The sequence below is a fragment of the Quercus robur genome, chromosome 3, assembly GCF_932294415.1.
Source record: "Quercus robur chromosome 3, dhQueRobu3.1, whole genome shotgun sequence".
Classification (NCBI taxonomy): Eukaryota; Viridiplantae; Streptophyta; class Magnoliopsida; order Fagales; family Fagaceae; genus Quercus; species Quercus robur.
Genome location: NC_065536.1, coordinates 22407095 through 22430391, shown reverse-complemented (window position 1 = coordinate 22430391; position 23297 = coordinate 22407095). Strand labels below are relative to the sequence as shown.

General features: G+C 33.1%; 1 protein-coding gene across 1 annotated transcript; it reads left to right on the top strand.

Annotated features, from left to right (window-relative positions):
* Positions 1 to 8208: 8208 nt before the first annotated feature.
* Positions 8209 to 12380, top strand: LOC126717493 (uncharacterized). The gene is made up of 2 exons (XM_050419241.1): positions 8209 to 8605; positions 9834 to 12380. Exon 2 carries the CDS (start codon positions 9948 to 9950, stop codon positions 12204 to 12206), a length of 2259 nt encoding a protein of 752 aa, XP_050275198.1. The 5' UTR covers positions 8209 to 8605; positions 9834 to 9947; the 3' UTR covers positions 12207 to 12380.
* The last annotated feature ends 10917 nt before the right edge of the window (positions 12381 to 23297 follow it).

Sequence of the window (23297 nt, the reverse complement as noted above, 5' to 3'; positions counted from 1 at the left end):
ACCTTTTTGGTTTAAAGCATTTTTTGGAAAATATTTTCGATGATTTTTTTGTTTGGGACCACTAAATTGAAACATTTTCGATTGACCACGTAAAATAAAACGTATTTGGAGTGTAAAATATTTTATGTTCAAAATTTTCGAGAAACATTATTTGGAGGGAAAAGAATAGAGGGTGAGGGTAAATAACCTTAGTTTTAAAATTATGTAACAAAATATCATTCTTTCTAAATTATCTAGCAAAATGTTCCAGTTTTTGGAACTCGATTTTAACAAATTCGAGTTACAAGTGAAACTCGACATTACCAATATCAAATTCTATACATATTTTGTCACATAATTTTTTTTGAAAATTTAAGTGAAACTCAATATTACTAATATCAAGTTTTACTTTAAAAAATACACATAAAACTCGATTTTGAGGATATTAAGTTTTACATATAACTTGATTTTGTTAAAATTAAGTTCCAAAACAATGACATTTTGTTAAATACTTTATAAAGAAGGGTATTTTGCTACATAGTTTTAAAATTAAAAATATTGAGCTATTTTGCCCTTAGCAATTAGAAATAAAAGGCCTCAACTCCTCTTTTTTTCCCCTCAACTAATCTTAATTTCGTGATCCACTTAGGCGATCTTTATTTCACAAACCCTGTAAGAATCTAATACTATCAGGGAAGAACAAAAACAAAGAGCAAGAGAGCAAGAAAAATGAGGAATTTCTGATTGTATTAGCATAAAATGATTCTGTACATCAAGATTACATTTATACAAGAAAAATTAAGCTAACTGACTTGCTAAGCACTAAATAACTAAGCACATTATACGGAACTCGTGTGAGAGTTAGCAACAAATGGTTGTTGCACGTGTGAACACTAAGAAGATAAATAAAGAAACAAAACGACTTGTATCTTTGCTATATGTACAAAATGCTTTGTCTGTCGTATAGCCTGTGTTTACCTCCTCTCATCTGATGCTTGTAGCTAGTTCTTCTTCTTGCTTTTAGGTGTTGAACTTTGACAAACCCCTTTCCCTTGATAATCTTTTTGTGAAACATTCTCTAATGACTTTCATTTTGCGAACTCTCCTTGACAGGGACTTTTTTTTTTTTCCCCTTAGTAAACCCTTATTTTTTTTTTTCTTTACGTTTCTTCAGTAGCCCATATCTAAAAAAAATTGTCAATCTTGCTAATATGGGTTTGTTATAAATTTTGGACATCTACAATTTTTTATGCGTGTTTCTTTTTGTGCATTGTATTTTATAGGTAATACGTTCAATCCTTCATAGGTCCTATTTATAAATCTTTTAACCCTACCTGCATGTGTACTACCCAAAATATATTAATCAAATTTTTGTAAAAAATTTTGACTAAGGAATTACATTTTTTAACCCAACCTACACACTATTGAATTACATTTTTTCTATATTCTTAATATGCATGTCAAATTTCATGCTAATTTGATTTTATTTACTATTTGGTCCATAAACTCATTTTTAATGCATAATTTTAATATACAAATTAAGACTTAAATTTTGAACATTTAGTAGATTGAATAGCTGTTGATTTCTCATCATTTTGAAAATTTATAGATATAAAGGTTATAAGGAAAACATGTAATTCAACAATAAATTTAGTAAAATTCACATTCAATAAAAACATTTTTACTATCGTAACATTACTTAAAGCCATATACTAGGTGTAACTTGACAAATTATGCCAATAATAATAATATGAATAGATATTTTAAATTTATCTTTAATTAGTAGCATTTGGGCACTAGAGAAGTACAAAAAAATAAATAAATACTATATTAAGCATCTTTATTTAAATTATAGGTCACAAAGTGTGAGCTCCCCCCCCCCCCCCCCCCCCTAATGTGAGTATGTAATCCGACTAGAAATTCAACTCAAGACCTCGTGAATCTTAATGAGGCCTTGAGAATTGCTGGACCAAACCATTGGGTTCAATAAAGTATAAGAATTAAAACACTTAATGTTTTCATTTTATTGTTTAAGATAAGTGTGAGGATCATTCTACCTTTATTTTATCTTCTTGCACATTTTAAACGGGAGAGAGGAGATTGAAACCCTATATGGCTATATTGGAAACACCATACAATATCATTGAGCTACAAGGCTTTTAGCATTTATTACATAATTTGTGAATGTTCAATTAAGGATGAGTTTGGGATGAACTTATTTGCTTCAGCTTATTTAATTTTTAACTTCTTTTTTATACTATTCAGGAGTTTCATTGTACTTTTTGGTTCTATTCATGGGTCTTATTGTACTTTTCAACTAACTTATAATTTTTTTTTTACACTTTCAGCAAAAAGTTTTTAGTTTCAGCTAAATAAGTTATTCCCAAACGGATCCTAATTTAAATATTTGGTATATACTACTTATTACTTATGGGATTGTGGCCCTCTTTAAATGAACCAAAATAACTTTAAACTCTATAATAAAATTGATGTACTTTAAAAATATAGTTTTATATATAAAAATAAATTTATTCGATATCATAACAAAAACATATATTTATATATATAAACAAGAGTTTTGTTTTTAATTATTAATACTTATGTTTTGTTTTTAAAGAAAAATTACATGTACTTATTGTTTTTTAAGGAAAAGAAGGGTGTTTGGCCCCTAGCGGAAAATTTGTGGCTCGTCAGTGCAAATGACACAATATTCAATTTTTTCTTTAATATATATAGTTATAATAATATTTGAAAATTTGTGAGGTATAATCCATAATGACTATTTTTAATGTCAAGCCAAGACACAATTTGATTTTTTTTTTTTTTTTTTTTTTAGTCGTAATTCAAACTCAAGTCCCTTATTTAACAATATAAGACTTTATCAATGAAAATAACCAAAACATATTGTTTTATTTATTTTTTATTTTGATACTGCACTACCTCATATTGAGAATATCCAATAGACTGAAACCATGAGAAAAGTTTTCAAATAGCATAAACACATTTTCTTGATTTCAAAATTTTATTTATATAGTCAAAAGACTCATAACTAGGTCATGATAAATTACTAGGTTACCCAACTCACATTCAATTATAAGCTATTTGTTTGTTCATTTTTCCGTCATTGTATTTAACTTTTAGTAATTTAGCTATTGAAAGTCAAGAGAAAACCAAAGTTACCAATTCTTTTCTCATGATCATTTCAAATTTTTTATTGAAATGAAATATTGAGTTATCATCTTAATTGCAATATACTATTTTCGGATCACCGTTATTTTTTTTATTTTTTTATTTTTTATTTTGTAACTAGATGATCCCATCATTGTAGCATAAATTAGAGTGAAAATATAAATTCCAAAAAATGAACTTATCTCAATATTTTAAGCCACAATGCCTTTTTGCATAACAGATTCTAAAGGAGAGTAAATCACTTAAATAAATGCAACTTGAACTAACTTCATGCCAAAAATGACGTGCAATGGTTTAAATGCCAACTAGAATTTTATTGATGAAAAGAAAATTCTAAAAACAACACACTAGGAAACATTGTTCTCAATTAAACTCAAAAAAAGAAAAGATCACATTTTCCTACAATCACCAGCCAATGCACCATTAATATTGTAGTAACCAATGATGAGCTGGTCTAAATTCATAGGCATGATCAAATTCTTCTCGGTTTTGGTGCAACCTTAGAAGCATTGCGTGCACATGTACTCTTAAGCATTGGAGGGAACAATGGGTTGAGTGGGAACATCTTGGGCCAACACTTGTGACTAATAATAGTGATGGATTTGCAGCAAGCAGGACCAACCACACTAAATTTGCCTCTGGAAAGAGTTCCATAAATCTCATTAATACACTGATTAATGCTTGAAAGTGATGACCAGCATTTTGCAACGTCTTTTTCCCAATTCCCTTTTGATAGTCCTAGGAAAGGTAATTTCACTGGCAAATAGATCTTGCTCATAGTGATTTGATCTGCTCCCAGAGGTGAAGCTGCAGGTCCTCCAACTCCAGAGCCAGTTAAACAAATGTTTTTAAGTGTTGAATGAAAAGCCGGGTTAAAAGGAAACAATTTAGGCAAGCAATGGTCACTAACCAAAGTGATGGCTTTACAACAAGTAGTGCCAAAAAAGCTAACTCTGCCATTAAAGAGTGAATTCATAACATCTGTAAGACACCCTGGTACACCTGAAAGAGATGACCAGCATTCTTGTATGTCTTGATTCTCAGGTACAATCCCTGGTAAAGCGGCCTTACTCATGGTGAGTCCGGAGGCTTGTCCGTTTCCTTTAGATGGTTGACCACAAGAGGTATTGAGTAATGGAGCAAAGATGGGATTGGAGGGGAATAAATTAGACAAACAATTTCCCTCAATCTCTGAGATGGCTTTGCAACAAGAGGAACCTATAATGCCGAATTGGCCATTGACAAGTGAACCAAAAACTTGGGTAAGACATCCTGGTATGTCTACAAGAGATGACAAACACTGCCCATTTGCCCCTGAAAGTCCCCCAGCTCCAAGGTTAGGGAACAATTTAGTTATTTGTGGCAACAATCCAGATATTTCTGACAATCTGGGTATTTGTGACAATCCAGGTATTTGAGGCAATCCAGGCGTTTGTGGCAACTGAGCTAGCCCTGTAGGAATCAACACTGCCAAACATGCATATATCAGTATGAGAGCAGTCTTTTGTGATTTATTTGCCATGGTACTTATCAAAATGGATAAACTTGTAGCGTGTATGACTACTGGTTTATCAATGGTATTGGATGATGCTTGAGGTTAATGGAAGCGAGAGGATGAGGATTTATACTAGTTATAAAAGATATAAAAACTATAACCAACTAAAACCTTTTTAAGTGTCATTGATGCATTAGTTTAATACTTAAAAACCCGTTCTATTAATACCATCAATGCTAGAAATATATTCATTAAGATCATGGTAAGTTATACTTCATTGATGATAGTCATTTTTCCTAAAGATGTTCTTGGAAATAATGAATTTAATAATAATAAACCTAAAGGGGTCTTTTGGTATAAAGATTAAGGATTCCGAATAAAACTTCCTGGGTTGTTGCTACTTTTCCCATTAATTAAACGTAAGATAGTCATCAACTTGCCATGTACAATATCCATGCTTTTGTGTATATAGTATATATAACTCATAGGAGAATCTTATCACTAAAAAAAAAAACCCACAGCATATATACTCATCAAAAAGAGAAAAATAGAAACATTTTAATAAATGTTTTGATCCTTTTCTATTATTATAGTATATAAACTCCAAAAATTTTTCTCAAAAGAAAAAAAATCACCTAACATATTCAGTATTATTATTATATTTTTTTTTGAGTTTAACATTGTAGGATTCAAGCATTTGAAAATATTTTACAGAGTACATTCAAGGTCACAAACGGCAGAAAATTAATAGTAAAATATTTTTAACTAAATCTGTTTAGACAGAGAAAATGTTTTATACCAAAACAAATAAAGCCAACGTTTCAAACATCAAGCTCCTTCTAATTGTTTGCGGATCTCTCATTTAGGCATTATCCAAAGTATCAAAAACAAAAATGATTAACATATATTTTTCCTAAAATTTTAGTCCAGATTCAATATTTGTGTCTCAATTAATTTGTTTTTAAATTAGCTTCTACTGTTCTACAAAACCTAAAAAAAAATCAATTTGGTAATTTTGTCAGTTTTTGTTTTGTTAGAGAGAAGTCATTAAGTCATTATGTCAGTTTGATGTTAAAGAAATCGCATGCATGATTAAAAATATCAAAATTTTAATATTCTTAAATTTATGACAAAATTTACACATCATGAATGCTACTTGATCGGGGGCTCATGAATGATAAAAGAGGGAGTTCCCGTATAATAATTTTTAATGTTATTTTATAAATTAAAAAATTCATCATCCTAATAAATAGTTATAAATGAATCAAACTATTTCTGAATAACTCCAATTCAGGCTTTTTTATTTATTTATTTTATGTTTTTTATTATTATTTAGTAATTGAATGAAACTCAATCTTAAGTTTAGGTTTAAGTGCCAAGAGCTCAAGAGTTTTATAGTTCAATTGGCACTTTTAGTGTTTCCCACGAAGACGTCCCAGGTTCAAGTCTCCTCTTCCGCATTGTATATATTAAATTATCAAACAAACAAAAAAGAAGTTTAGGCTCAAGTATTGAACACGTTAAAATCAAATATAATACATTTGTAAACAAGCTTGTGAGTATAAGACTTGATTTTTTTTTTTGCTGATAAAATATAAGACTCGATATAAGTATAGACAACTGTAGGGATAAAGGCCCAAGATAATATGTTGGGCCTTGGGCTTTTGTTCGAGGACGTTGAATGGTCCAAGGAGGGGCAAATAGTCATTTAGGGTCCCAATTTAAAGTCTCATGAGTAAGGAACGAATAAAAGGTAATCCGAGGAGGAATTACTCCTCGGATGTGGCGTGTGCAGCTCAAATATGTATTCCAGCAAGTAGAATGATCCTCCAAGAAGCTGCAATGATAGGAACATGTTTCATGAACATACAAGAAGGTAGGAAGCCCAAAAATATCTAGGGGAAAGCTGCTGCCACTGCATTAAATGCATGACAACTACTTTTCTGGCCGCATTTATGTGGAGAAGACCTCTGAACAGTATTACCTTGGCTACCACAACTCACAGAAAGTCAAAGAGGCATTTGATGGGACAAGTACTTAAGTGGAAGCTCAGATGATCAACAAGTGTAGAATGAAGATGTTCTAGAGGGAGCTATATAATGTGAGAGACCCTCCTTGAGAATGGAGGAGGAAAAAGAGAGAAACAAGACTGTAGTAATCTAAATTGTCTTTGGATTCAATTGTGATCAATATATATACAAGTGTGACCTCTTCGGACTGAAAGTCTATTGATATCAGAATCTCTTATTTAGTGTTTGATTGCCATTTAATTCAGTACTAACCATTGTTCAACTCATTACGGCCTAGTTTTTCGACTCACTCTCTACAAATTTATTGTATTGAACTCATTGGACCAATATCCCATACGTTTTGGGTTTGGATTGTAAATCGAGACCTTACAACAACATTATAAATTTAGGTATAAATTTTTAGAAAAATGCTACATCCACAACACTATCACAACAAATCATATGTGATAAGTTGTTATTGGTTTTAATTTAAATTCACTATTTAAATTACTTTTTTGCCTACCTATAACAACCGATAACAACCTATAAATTAAGATTTATTACTAAAATTTTGTAGACATAGTATTTCTCAAATTTTTAAGATATAAGTATTTAGGCATTAAATTTGATTGTGTAAATTTGTAAATAAGTTCATAAGATATTAAATTATTATTTGTAATTTATTTATGATAATATAAATAGTCTATTTTGTAGTAAATTATATATAATTTTTAACAATAAAGGTTGGTGAATCTAATTTTTTATAAGTTGATAAATAAAAATCATTCTCTCTAATTAACTCAAATAATACTAATTATATAGTTATTAATTACCAACATCGGTTTGTGAGGGAATATAATCATATAAAACTTTAGTAGTAATGTATTTTATACAGAAAAATAAATAAGATAATTAAGTACCTCGTAAACAAGCTCAAGTTTATTCGAGAATAAAAGCTCAAGCTTGTTCGATAATAAAATAAACTAAGGTGATGAACTTTAATTCAACTTTTGTTTGAAATAAAATTAAATAAACATACTTGAATTTTTTATACCCAAAATACATTTAAACCTTCTATCTTTAGCAAGTTGGGCTAAACTCCACCACCGAGGGGTGTGGTCTAGTGGTTTTGGGTAATGCATAAGATGCGCTAAGTGTGAGGTTTAAGGTTCGAGTCCGAATATGGACTTACTTGGATTACTTTCCTTAGCAACTCAAGTGTCTTTCGTGAGACTGGGAAGCTATAACTCACCGAGATTCTCCTGCACCCTAATAGGAAAGGTACTACTATGGTTACGTTTAGGTAAGATTGCCACCTTAGTCGTCCCTGCCAATTTTTTGTTGATAAAAAAAAAAAAAGTTGGCCTAAACTCCTCCTAAGCCCAGTTTATAACCTTTCCAATTTTGATTTTTTGAGCCCCTAAAAAAAACCAAAATACAAGGACAAAACAGTAACACCCGAAAACCCAACAAAAGCACATTCCCAAAATGAATATAAAGAAATTACTAGATGTTCCCTAAAATACCCTCCTCTCATTCATTCCTAACCCTGAAACCTGTAATTTTCCCTTCTCAGCCCTCACATACTCTCTTCCTCTTCTGCCCCTCTCAATTTCCCAATCCCACCCTTCCAACCCTCACTCTCTTCTTGCCCTTTCCTCCCTCAATTTCCGATTTTCTCCTACACCCCATTACCCGCCAAATCCCACTCCACCCATATTTTTCAAATTTTCTCTCATTCCCTTTCAAAAAATATTTTCCTTTCCATTTTCTTTGCAAAACCCTAATTCCCAATTCAAGTATGGATCTTTGAATTGCAGCTTCCAGGCATTGATTCTCGGGGTTTTGAGCAAGACCCAGTTCCTCTTTTCCCGTTTTTAGTGCTTCTGAGGATGTAATCTTGGGTTTGGAGCAAGGGTTTTGACTTGTAAAGGTACTCTTTTTATGTTTATTTTGGGGGTTTGATTTTCAGATGTTTTGTGGTTTTGTTTGATGGGTTGGTTTTGTTTTTGGGGGGCTTTTTTGGTTTTTGAACTGGATTTGTGTTTTTGTGGTTGTTTTGAATGGTGGGTGTGATTTGTGTTTTTGTTCAAGTTTGTTCCTTTTTGGATTAGCTTAGGAGCTGGAGAGCTCAGTGAAAGAAATGGAATATGTACATTTTCAAGCTCAAGGTTTTCCCATTTTGTTTACTTCAGATTTTCTGTAAATGGATCCGCTTTTTTTGTGAGGTTCACAGTTTTGAAATTTGGATTTCGTTGTTCTTGTAACAGTCTCAAGTCATCACCTAACAGGAAATTGGAAAATTTATTTTGTGGTTTGAATTTCGGGGAGTGGGAAGCTGAGTTGAGTAATAGCTAGATAATTTGTGTTAAGATTAATCGATGGTGGTTCATGGTTTCTTGGATCGCAAAAGTTTGAAACGTTTTGGGGCTAAAAAACAATGTAATTATGTTTAAGGTTCCAAATTTCAAAATTTTCCCTTTTTCCTTGCCTGTTCTTTACTACCAAAAGATGCGATGATATTTTCTGTTAGGCAGTTTAGTTTACTGTATGCTGGATTTTTTTTCCTGTGCCTTGGTTTGTGCAGCCAGAGTTGTAGAGTTAATGTGTTAGTGGAAACTTTGGAGGCATTTTAGTGTGCCTTACTCAAGTTGTAGAATGAGGTCATCTACATAGCAGTCAAACTGGAGATGAAGTTCTTTGAAAATGTTGGTAATGCTCTTGTAGATTTTCAGATTTACAAAGGTGATAACAGCTGCAGAGGTTGGATTATTCACTTTGGTTTGTTGTTTTATATCTTAGAGAATAATGTGAGCACCTGTGCATGCACGCTTTAGTTTGGTATGTTGTGTGTATGCTTATGGATTTTGTGCTTCTTCTTGTCTTGTCTAATTATTATATTATTAAAAGTCGGTGGTAATGAAATGTAAGGATATGTTCTTTTGCGTGTTTTTAATATTGTTTGCAAATGCATTTTTGCTAGAGAGGCCTGGTTTGTTCTAGTTAGATAAAATTTCTTATGCAGTGAATTAATAATCTGTTTTAAGGATATAAGGATTTGAGAAGTGAAAGATACCTAGGAATTATGAAGGGTTGATTTCCAAGTTTGGTATGTTCAATTATATGTGGTATCTTTTATATGTGGTAATTTTTCTTGGCAGGCATTCTCCAATACAATTGGAAGGCGGTGTTTCCATTTCCAAATTGGTACTTTGATCTGGAGGGCAGGGAGTTGTGTAGTTGTTATTTTTGGTAAACTGTGATTGATTACATCAATGGCAAACCATGATTTAATACTTGGGCAAAGTCACAATTTGGCCCTCGGCCAGAATCAGCCGTTGGTGCTAGGCCACAATCATAATATGGGGCTTGGGCAGAACCATGATTTGGAATTGGGACAAGCCCATGACCATCATTTGGGTTTGGGACAGACCCATGATCATGAACTAGGTTTAGGACATGCCCATGACCATGAATTGGACTTGGGGCAAAGCCATGACCAAGAAGGGGATGCTGGCCACAGTTATGGACATGAGAATGAATTAGGTATGGATCAGAAACCTGATCATGATGACCACGAGTTGGATCTTGCTGGACAGAATCATGAGTTGGCTTTATCGGAGAACAATGAATTGGGTGTTTCAGAAAGCCAAGAACTTGATGAGAATCTGGAACTAGCTGTGGCCCAGAGCCAGGAAATGGGGATTGAACCTTCACATGATATGACTGTTGATCAGTCCCTATATGTAGTCAGTTCCAGTCCTGTAATCCAGGCTCGTGCAATTGTACCTAATCCTAATTATGAGCTGGCAGTGGGGCAAGAGTTCCCTGATGTCAAGAGCTGTAGGAGAGCACTGAGGGATACAGCTATTGCCCTACACTTTGAAATGCAGACCATAAAATCTGACAAGACTCGTTTTACTGCCAAATGTGCTACTGAGGGATGCCCTTGGCGCATTCACGCTGCAAAGCTCCCAGGAGTTCCAACTTTTACAATCAGGACAATCCATGAATCTCATACTTGTGGAGGAATTGCTCATCTTGGTCATCAGCAAGCCTCAGTTCAGTGGGTTGCAAACTCTGTGGAGCAACGACTTCGGGAGAACCCTAATTACAAGCCAAAGGAGATACTGGAAGAAATTCACCGAGTTCATGGTATAACCTTATCATACAAGCAAGCTTGGCGAGGAAAGGAGCGAATCATGGCAGCTATGCGTGGATCGTTTGAAGAAGGGTACCGCTTGCTTCCGCAATACTGTGAACAGGTTAAAAGGACAAATCCAGGGAGTATTGCATCTGTTTATGGAAACCCGACTGATAACTGCTTCCAGCGTCTCTTCATATCATTTCAGGCATCCATATATGGTTTTCTTAATGCTTGTCGGCCACTCCTTGGGCTTGATAGGACATATTTGAAAAGCAAGTATTTGGGTACTTTGCTATTTGCTACTGGTTTTGATGGTGATGGTGGTCTGTTTCCCCTGGCATTTGGTGTTGTTGATGAGGAGAATGATGATAATTGGATGTGGTTTCTTTCGGAACTTCACAACCTGCTTGAAATTAATACAGAAAACATGCCAAGGCTTACCATTTTGTCAGATAGGCAGAAGGGTATTGTGGATGGCGTGGAAGCAAATTTTCCAACTGCATTTCATGGATTTTGCATGCGCCACTTGAGTGAAAGCTTTCGTAAGGAGTTTAATAACACAATGCTTGTTAACCTTCTATGGGAAGCAGCTCATGCTCTCACTGTGATTGAATTTGAAGCGAAAATTTTAGAGATTGAAGAGATTTCACAAGATGCTGCTTATTGGATCCGAAGAATCCCCCCTCGACTGTGGGCTACAGCCTATTTTGAGGGAACACGCTTTGGGCATTTAACAGCTAACATTGTTGAATCGTTAAATACTTGGATTTTGGAGGCCTCTGGGCTTCCAATAATTCAGATGATGGAATGCATTAGAAGGCAGCTGATGACTTGGTTCAACGAACGCCGAGAGGTCAGTATGCAGTGGACATCAATACTTGTGCCTACTGCTGAAAGGCGTGTAGCAGATGCTCTTGAGCGTGCACGTACATATCAGGTGCTTCGTGCTAATGAAGCTGAATTTGAAGTCATATCTCATGAAGGAACAAATATTGTGGACATTCGGAATCGTTGCTGCCTATGTCGGGGCTGGCAGCTTTATGGTTTGCCCTGTGCTCATGCTGTGGCAGCGCTTCTCTCTTGTAGGCAGAATGTCCATCGATTTACTGAGAGCTGTTTCACTGTTGCAACCTATCGGAAGACATACTCGCAAACCATACATCCAATACCAGATAAATCTCTATGGAAAGAGTTATCTGAGGGAGATCCAAATGCCAGTAAAGCTGCTGAAGTTCTTATTAACCCGCCCAAATCACTTCGGCCTCCTGGACGGCCAAGAAAGAAGCGAGTTCGAGCAGAGGACCGTGGTCGTGTGAAGCGAGTTGTGCATTGTAGTCGATGTAACCAGACAGGTCATTTTAGAACAACGTGTGCAGCACCCATATAAGTTGCTGCTCTTGACACTTAGTATGTACCTTGTGCAAAAGAAATCTTGTTTTGTGATTATTTAAGTGGTAGTTATTAGTTAGATTGAGAAGTAAATGTTTGTATTTCTTTTTGTTATTAGCTGTCCTTAATGAACATTAAGCTCAATAATTCAACGTTTCATGCTTGTAGGCTATCCCTGCTTCTGTTTCCTAGTGTAGTAGTCTGGTACATATAAAATAAATTATAAAATGCAACATTGATATGTATGTAAAACTTAGTATAATTTTCATTATTTAAATGTAACATTGTTTTGCATCTGAAAATGGAAAAGCAACTTCACATATATCACAAATTATGTGATGGCAGTATATTGTATGAATTCAGTCTTGGTCTTTATTGCTAGAAAGAAGCGGTTTTTAGTAAAAAATTGTCTATCTCCTATCTCGAAAAAAGTAAAAATATGGATAAAAAGCGCTTTTGATAATAAATTAAGATATTATCACCCTTTATAGCTTTTTTAAAGGTACTTTTTGTTTGTTTATTTTTATTTATTTTTTATTATTATTATAAAAACTGCTGTGATGGTGGTGGTGGCCAAAAGATTATAAAATACACCTTGAAGCCAGCCAGGACGCACAGAAATAGCCATTAAAATAAGTATTGCATTTATCTTAAGTTAAAAAAAAGAGAGGAAAAAGGGGTCAGCAAGAAAGGTGACCATCAAAAAAGCTGTAACATGGATTAGAGTCTCTTTTGCTGAGTCTATCATGCATCGTATAACTCAAGGAGTCCATTGCGGTAAGTTCTTTCTCTGACACCAAAATTTTCTGAATGTAATTCTTATAGATAAACTGGTTCCATTACCATTTGTGAGTCTCCAGGAGTGATATCCTTGCTTTTAATTTGAAGAGTATTGATGGGATTTGTTAAACAAAAGAATGCAAAGAAAATTTTCATATTTACTAAAATTACCAATTTTAAATTAATATCATGAACAGATTTAGATAAACACACATGTTCCTAGCATGCATGTATATATGAATTATATCTAATGTTGTATCAACTGAAACACCAAGGATAAAAATAAAAATTTTATAAAATTAAAAATTTTATAAAATAAAATAGGATAAATTGTATTTTTGTTCCAGCAAATATGAGATTTTTTCGATATTAGTCCCTCAATTTAAAAATGCATGATTTTGGATCTTCAGATTTTTTTAAAAGAAATTTTAATCTCCTACAAAATTCCTTCCAAATTCTCTAGGTGAAATAGTACTCATACAATGAGTGATCTATTCTATCAATCATACCTCAACAAAAAGAACAAATAGTCCCAGTTTGCTAATCTATTAGAAACCTACTTTAATTGACTAATCATAACACCTATCAAAGAAAGAAAAAAAAAAAAGTCATAACACAAATCAGCATTTAGGAGTAGTTCCTTTAAAGCAGATAGCCCTCTATTAAATTAAAATAACACTTTAGAGAGTTAATTCCCCAAGTTAATTCATCATCTGAAGTCTCAGAACCTCAAGAAATGGAGCAAAGCATCAGAATTCTCAACTAAAGTCTAAAGTAAAGGAGAAAAGCTAAATTTATAAAATATATTATATTCCAAAGCACAAACAGAGAGGCTCCATTTGTGGCCCTTTCTGAAAATACGGCCCAGCTAAGCCTAAGTCCAATACCCAAACATAACTCAACGCAATAACCAGTTAATATCCAGCTTGGCCCGAACAGCTTCAAACACAGCCTAGAATCTAAATCAAGCCTAAACAGTTCAATACAAACCTCTTAACCTAATGGGCCAAAGCCCACCCTCTACTCTTGGTCTTTTGACATTTAGGACTTATCTTGACAAGCCATAAAATCCTGCGTGGTAACTTAATAATTTGACAAATGTTTAACAACAGTTTTGTGTTTTTAGTTTTTAACTACTGGAAATAATTTTAAAAAAGTGTAACCAAAAGGTTTTAACATTATGTTGAAGTTGAAAGTAGAAATATATTATTGAACTATACACTAAAATATATTGCGGAGAAGACTTCCATAATAGGTGGTTTCCAATTAGCTTTGTGGATTCTAGTTAATTTAATTAGTAAAGTTTTTTCTGATAAAAAAATTATGAAGTTTCTTTTCGAAAAAAATAAGAGATATGAGGTTCAAATTGGATTTAATCTTGTGTTTAATTAGGATTTTTTTTTTTGGGTTTGAGTTTGAATTGTGTGTGTGTGTGTGTGTGTGGGGTGGGGGGGGGAGGGGAGAGTGATTGAAGGAGGATTGAGGATTGGGTAGTTGGAAATTGGAGGAGTGAGGATAGGGGAGGAAAAAAAAATTTAAAAACAGTACCAGGCAGAGGAAAAAACAATATTAAAATAAATAAAGAGATAAGTATTGAGCATAATGTAAGTGTATGTGAACTTGAGTTTGCTAAAATAATAAAAGTGGGATATTTAGACAAATTAGTTAAGGAAAAATTTGGCTACAACCTTGTTTGTAGTCAATGGCTACAACTCCACTAAATATCATTTTATTGTATGTGAATTTTGACAAATCCACCATTGAATTACATTTTCTTCTTATATTCTTTATGCTTTCAAATTTTCAAAGATCAAAGATCAATAACTATGTCATTAATCAAATGTTTAAATTTCAAGTTTTTGTAGTTTAAAATTATGTATAAAAAAAGTTTATAGATTGAATAGTAAATAACATCAGATTGACAATTTAATATCCGTATTAAGAACATAGAGAACATATAATTTAACAGTTAGATTTTTAAAATATGTAGCTATATTCATTTTTTTTAGTAGAAGTTGTAGTTATTAGCTACAACCAAATTTGTTGCAAAACTTTATTACTGCATTGAAGTTGAATGCTCTTAGAGTATCAATATCCAGTATTTTCAAACTATTCTATTTTACCATCTTAAAAGCTATTTTATCTATTATATCATATCATTTTATAATACACCCAACATCCCAACTTTTATTTTATCATACAACACATTAAAATAATATATCTACACAATAAAATATAATATAACCTAAAACCCAAACCACCTCCACTACAACTACCTGCTACCACCACTATGAACAAACCCAAACCTAAATAAATTTTATATAATGATGAAATATCTCCAAAACTTAGCACCTAAACTAGTTTTTATCAGTTGAATTACCAAAGTCATCTTCAAACACAACCTGCCACCACTATCATCAACAACACCATTGCTACATCACTTGCCACCACCATCATCAACAACACAACCACCGCCCAAACCCAAAACTTTCCAATCACTTTTGTAGCACCACCTTGGCCACGACACTAATCTACCAAAACAACCCACCATTGATCTGCAAAAACCCATCAATCTGCCAAAACAACCATAGCCATAGCTGACCATGGCACCACCCCGATCTGCCAAACCCATAAACACAAATCAACAAAAATCAAATCAAACCAAACCTATAAACACAAATCAAATCAAACCAAACCCATAAACACAAATCAAACCATAAGCCAACATACCCATAAAACCAACACAAATCCACACGAAAGCCCTTGACCAAACCCACATGAAAGACACCACGACCCACCACGCCATTGCCACCCACCGGCCTAAAACCCAAACTCACAACCACACCAATCCATGTCGCCGCTGTCAACCAGAGAGAGAGAGAGAGTGAAACCCACGAACCCATGGCCTTCAACTAGAGAGAGAGAGAGAGAGAGGGAGGGAGGGAGGCTAAGATGAGAGAGAAGAGACTTGGACAAGAGAGAGAGAGAGAAATAAGTTAGGGAGAGAGAGAAAGAATGAGATGTTTGTAATATAAAAGAATATTATATTTTTGCAAGTGCGTTACAATACCATCATAAATTTATGATAATACTGTAGTACAATTGTAAAAATTTTTGGGATTGGAAGGGATAATGGGCTGTTTTTGTGCCTTGATTAGGGATGGAGCTAGGACTTGGAGTTAGGGAGGTAGAAGTATTAAAAAAAAAAAAAATTGAAACTCCAAATAAACATTCATTTAATAAACCATCAACAAAGAAAAATATACAAAATTATAGTTTCTTAAGATATTACAATGCAATTATTTTATGAAAATGGAACTTGCCATTTTTTTAAATCTTCGAAATCATCTATGATTGAATTTGTACTAATTGTTGCACTGATATCCCTTTCAATGAATAACATCATAACGTCTGACAAAAACTCATTTTCCATTTTGTTGCGAAGGTCAGTTTTGATGACATTCATAGTTGAAAGTGCTCACTTTGTAGTTGTAGTAGAAATAGGAAGAGTAAGCACAAGCTTGACCACTATATAAATAAGCGGATAGTATTATGATTTTCTAGTTCTCACCATCCATTGGCATAATTCAAAAATATTTTTCAAATTCTTGAACCCTGAATGTTGAACTATATCATACTTATAAAGATCAAGTTCCTTTTTCAAATCGTTCTTTTCATCATCTGTGAAGTCTATTGGATAAAAATTACATACTAATGAACAAATATCACCGACTTGAAAAGATTCATATGCCTCTTGTGGGTCTAGAGTTGAGCTAAGCATAAGTAACTCCATTGTGTGCTCATTAAATGGATGATTTAGTTCCTGCAATTAAGAATCTATTCTTGCATTAAAAATATCCACTTTATAATAATGCTCATTTCTAATGTCCTCTTGTTGATGACGAGCTCGACCAAATCTTGCAACACAATGAGCATTCATATTAGGGACATCTATACTATGTTCCTTACAAATGATATCATAGTAGCAAGTAAGTTGTCCCACTTCTCATCTCTAAATTGTTGGATAAGTTTTTTAGTTGATGAAACAAAATGCGTAGCATTTAAAATGTCTTGTGATTGGTTTTACAAAGCTTGACAAGATTTATCAGTGATCCCCATAGTTTCATTAACAAAATGCAAGATGAAGACAAATTCAAATGAAATTAGGCGTAAATACACTTTTAATCCCTACATTTTGCATTTTTTCCATTTTGGTCTCTACATTTTCATTTCACTACTTTTAGTCCCTAAATCAATTAATGCGTTCCATTTTGGTCCTTACCGTTACTCACTTAATAGAAATTGTTGATGTGGCAAACGGAGTCCACTGTTGGCACATTAAACGCTGATATGACCAATAAAATAATATTAAAAAATGCCATGTCAACATAAAATAATAATTAAAAAAAGACACATTACCATCCACATCAACCTTTGATTTTTAAAAATTAATTTATCAATTTTAACAAAATGTAAAATGAAAAAAAAAAAAAAAAAATTAGAACCCAAAATACACATGAATTCAGATCTAATTTCATCTTAAACATGAACAAGAAAGAACACAAACCCAGAAAATTCAATCACAAGAACACAAACCTAGGAAAAAATAAATTTACCAACAAGAACATGATACTAACATAAACTTTTCTTGCATGTTCTTATACTTAGAACCAAACACAAATTACCAGCAAAAACATCCAACCAAACACCACCAAAACTAGCCAAGGACGGAACCAGGATTCATACTTGAGGGGGGGGGGGGGGGGGGCAAAGCTTAAAACCAAAAAAAAAAAAAAATTATGAAAATAAAACTAACATCTATTTCATATTCAACAAAAGAATACATACAAAATAAGTATTTCTTAAAATTTTCATATTATAAAACACATCAACAAAGTATAACATACAAAAAAAGTGTTTCTTATTTTGTGCGTGATTTTTGTTTAGTCCATATTTATTTTTTTATTTTGTTTTTGTAGTTAAAGGGGTATGAATTTTATTTATTTATTTCTTTTCTTGTAGGTCAATATCTAAATATTTTAGAGGAGGAGAGATAAATATATATGGGCAAATCTTCTTAATTTTTTTATACTAGATTTTTTTTTTTTTTTTTTTTTTTTTTTTTTAAATTTGGGGGTGGGGGGGCAATGGCCCCCCTTTGCCCTAATGTAGGTCCATCCTTGAAACTAGCAAAAACATTCCCAATAACTCCACTGAAAAAAGGAAAAAAAAAAATTCTTGGTCCTTAAGATTTCCCCTCTCATGTCTCTACCTCTCTATAGAAAAACACTTAAATTTCCAGCCAAAAATATTCATGAAAAATCTATAGAAAAGCCACAAAAAAAACTCATTGGAAAAACCAGAAAAAAATCCTAGACGAATCTCCAAAAATATCTCTATAAACTCATCAAATATCCCAAAAAATCAAACCCAAAGCCTCAACAAAATATTCCCAAAATTTTGCTACAAATCCAGCAACAACAGAACAGCAAGCACATCCTAAATGAACGAGGGGTTGCTCGCCATGATTGATCTTCCACCACAAGGTCTGATCTGCCACCGCCACCACAAGGTCTGAAGACATCGCTGGGAAGAGCGAAAGGGCCAGGTTCACCGCCGATTTGCTTCAAATCACCGCCGATCTTAGCCCCTCTCTCTTTAAACCCAAATCCAAACCATCGCCGACCTCAACCCCTCTCTCTCTACCCAAATCCAAACCACCACATCTCAGCCTCTCTTTCTCTAAACCCAAATCAAAGCCATATCCCAAAATACTAAATAATTTTTTAATATTATTTTATTGGCCATGTCAGTATTTAATGTGCCAACTGTGGACTCCGTTTGCCACATCAGCAATTTCTGTTAAGTGAGTAATGGTAAGGACCAAAATAGAACGCGTTAATTGATTTAGGGACTAAAAGTGGTGAAATGAAAATGTAGAGACCAAAATGGAAAAGAAGCAAAATGTAGGGACTAAAGATGCATTTACGCCATAAAATTAATACCTCATAAGCGGACTGTGCTTCTACTTTTTGTGAAGAATTTCCTTCATCCATGATTTTCAGTAGAACTTCACATGTTAGACTAAACAGCTTTATCAAGTTAGAAACTGATTTATAATGCGAACCCCAACGAGTATCTTCAGGTCGTTGTAAAGTGACCATCTGATTACATCCTTTCCCAGTCTCAAGCTCTTTAATATCAATCAAATATGCAATGCTAGAAGCTCTAGCAATTTTTAATTGCTCAATACGTTTGCATGAAGTACGAATATTATTGATAACCAAAATCAATTTACTGAAAAATCTTTTAAAGGGGACAACTACTTTTGATGCTCCTACTAATGCCAATTATAAGTGATGTTCAAAACAATGAATGTAATAAGCATATGGACAATCATTCAAAATCAAAGCTTGTAATCCATTTCACTCACCCGCATGTTGCTTGCACCATCATTTCCTTGCCCTTGAATGTTTTGAATATCTAAGCAATGATTAGAGAACAAATAATATATATCCTTTTTAAGGGTCAATGGTGCAGTGTCAACACCATGAACAATCCCATAAAATTATTCTTGCATAAAGCCATCATCATGAGCTTAATCAAGCAATATGCAAAACTTTGCATCACCAATTTCACTTTGGTTGAAATAACATGTAGAATTTCTTTTTGAATATGAGGTGATGTGTAGGTGGCATTTTTTTTTGGAGCTTTTGTCATTATTTCAACAACATTATTATTATAGCCCAATATCAAATCCAATGTCATAAGAAAGTTTTCCCGATTGGTTGAAGTAGAGCTTTCATCTCAACCTCTAAAAGAAATAGCTTGCAAGGGAAGATGTTGGTCAACATCAATTGACACCTTCAATCATAGTCGATTATTTGCAATTTGTTCTGAAGTGAAATTGCTCACTACCCTGTCTATATGTTGAGACTGGTTCATCAAATCTTGACATGCTTTATGGGCAAATCTATGAGTGGAGTTAATATCTTTCCCCATATGAAGACTAAAAGAACAAATTTTGCCATTTCAAACTTTCTTCCAACTCTTAAATTCGTTAACTGTGAATGCATTTTGTCTGTCATGCCCAGTTGGCTTATGAAAGAGAAAGCACGGTAGACAAAAAGTGGCATCGTATTTAGGAGAATATTCAAGCCATGACTTAAAGCGATCATCTTATACCAAGAACCTTGAAGACTCTTTCAGATTTTTTAAATTTTTTAAAAAGAGGTCGGTATGGACTCAACTTAATATAACGTCCAGATCTCATCTTGTTGATCAACATGATAAGTATATGTTTGCCTACGCGATCCAGGATCACGTTGTAATTGCAACAAACTCATATCAACCTTTTGAAATTTTGTTTGAGAATTTTCCTCAATAGGGATGTCAAGATTTTCCTCAATTGGAACATTGAGATTTTCCTCAACTAGTTCATTAGGATTTTCCTCAATTGTGATGTTGAGATTTTCCTCAATTGGGACATTAGGATTTTCCTCAACATTAGTGGTTGGCAATGTTACACCACTAGTATTAGCTTCTAAATCATTTGAAGCTTTTCTTTTGAAAAAATCAAATATGGTAGTTGACTTTTTCATAATCTACAAATAAAATATAATTTGAAATTATCATGTCATTATATGGTCAATAATCTACAATCATTACACGGAATAGACAAGCATTTTGCACACAAGCTGTCAACAACTAACCAATAAATTTTAAAGTTGCAAATGATCTCTTTAATTATTTATCCAAAACAAAATATCTCTTTAATTTTTAGAAGACACTAGTAGACAAAAACACTAACAAACAAAACTACAAATCTACAATGAAATGCATAGAATTGTAAGAACATCACATGGCATGGGTGTTGTGTTATACAGTTCACATTTGTTAGTCACTAGAGACGACAAGACACCACTTGACCACCATTATTTATAAAAAAAAATCACTTTTAGGCCTTATTAAAGATTGAAAGAGAAAGATGGAGTTGAGTGTACCTCTCTCTTTGAGTCTTTCTCTTTAGTCTCTTCTTCTATTTTTGGATGTGGTGGAGTTTCTCATCTCTGCCTTTCTTTCAATTTTCTTCACAACACTATCAACACATATGATTAAATCTAAGTTAATCAACCAAGCATTAGAGATTCAGATATGAGAGATGGATAAAATATTATTAGGTTTGGGCGGTGCTGATTGCTGCAATGGACTGGTGGTGCACTGGTGACTAGTTTGCATTTGTTTTTGCTACACTGCTTTTGTCTTTGCTTTTGCTATACTGGTGATTGGTGGTGCACTATTATTAGGGTTTTTTTTTTTTTTTTTTGGTTTTTGAGTGGCTTAGAAATCCTCTTCTTTTTACTTTTTATTATATGTGTGTCTTGTCGTAAGCTAGGTGTTCTCCTACTCCTAGGCTAGTTAGATCTCTAGTTAGAATCATCATTGAATTTATTTATTTATTTTTTGCTTGTGTTTGTTTTGGGGTGCTCTTTGGGCTTAATTTTTGTTGTTGGGCTAATATTTTTTTATAACTTTTAAATATATCAACTTGAGGGGGGCAAAGTGCAATTTTATTGAAACAAATTGCTAAAAATAATATATTATATATATACTAATTTTTTTTAAACAAAAAAATCTTGGGGGGGGGGGGGTGGGTGCATTGCCCCCACTCCAACAATAGCTCTGCCCTGCCTTTGATGTTAAAATATACCAACATATGGCATACAGAAGACTGGGTGCTAATGCTCTTAGTAATGATCCACTTCCACATTTTTTACACTCCACCAAACACAATATTCAATAGAAAATTATTGAGACGAGAAATTTGAAACTCGCGAGGGAAAAGACAATCCAACATGGTTTTGAAATCCGGACCAAACCGGCCGGTCGGACCGCAGTAACCAGAAACCGTCTATCATTTTGGTTTTTTAAACTACCAAAACCGGAAATTTTAATTTTTTAGTGAACCTTTTGAACTGCGGTCAAACCGCCTAGTTTTCAAAACCGGACACAGGTCTGATGGTTCCTAAAAAATCAAAAAACATTGCTCAAAATAATCTCCAACATCAGATCTTTCCAAAAAAAAAAAAGAAAAAAAAGAAAAGAAAAAGAAAACAAGTAAAAAAAAAAAAAAAAAATAGAAGACTATGGAAGAAAGGCTACAAATCTACTTCTGTCTTCTGCATATGCATTTGCATTTGCTTCTTCTTTGTTTGTTGAAAAATTGTGGAAGGAGACTACTGTTTGTTTGAAAATAGTGGAAGAAATAACAGAGGGAGAGAGAGTCAGAGGCTATAGGGGAAAGCTAAAAGAATAGAAGACAAGAGTCCGTAGGGTATGAAGTTTGATCATGTGGCTTGAGGAAACGTGTGAACTTTGATCATGATGCTTGAGAAATGCATGAATGGGGTTGGGTTTCTCACGAGATCTTATGAGTCATAAGTTTTTTTTCTTCTCTTTTCATCTAGCATAGCCAACTTATTAAATTTTAATTTTATTATTTTTTAGTTATATTTTTTTAAAGCTTTTTTTGTTATATTTATTTATTATTTTTTAGATATAATGTTTTAAAATCTTTTAAATAACAAGAGAAAATCTAACAAATATCATATTTATCTTAAATTAAGATATATTTGAATCTCCTTAAGTACTAATTTAGTCAATATTACATAATTTTAAGCATTTATTTTAATTATTTTGTAATAAATATTATTAATTTAATTATTATATTATTACGGTTTGACCTCGGTTTGACTTTGGTTCAACCTACCTTTGAACTTTTGTCTTTTTCAGTTTTTTGAATGGTTCGGATTTCAAAACCATGCAATGCAAAAGGGCATCAATTATTGATTATTTTTGGCCCCATTTGTGTGGTTTTTTTTTTGGGGGGGGGGGGGGGGGGGGGGTTGCAGAAATGTGAAAATAATTTAAATGAGATTTAACTTTGTGTCAAGTAGGACACTTTGCCTTGTCCCAAAACTGCCTTTGTGGAGCCTTAGTTGGAAAGTAGTTAGTGTCAAATTGTCAATCGACTAACTTTTTGTAAACCCCATATTTTACCATTTTTCTTAATTTTGTTTTCTAACTATGAAAAGCACATTTTAAAAATAAAAAATAAAAAATATATATAGATCAATGAGACAAGGACCGTTAGTATATATGTGGATTCGTATAGTACACACTGTTTTTTTTAGTAATGTTACCACCATAAATTATTTTATAACATTTTTACTAGTTTTTATTTAAACCTATTACAAATATTACTTTTTTAATTACCAATAATCACTCACCATATCAGTATTTTGTTATA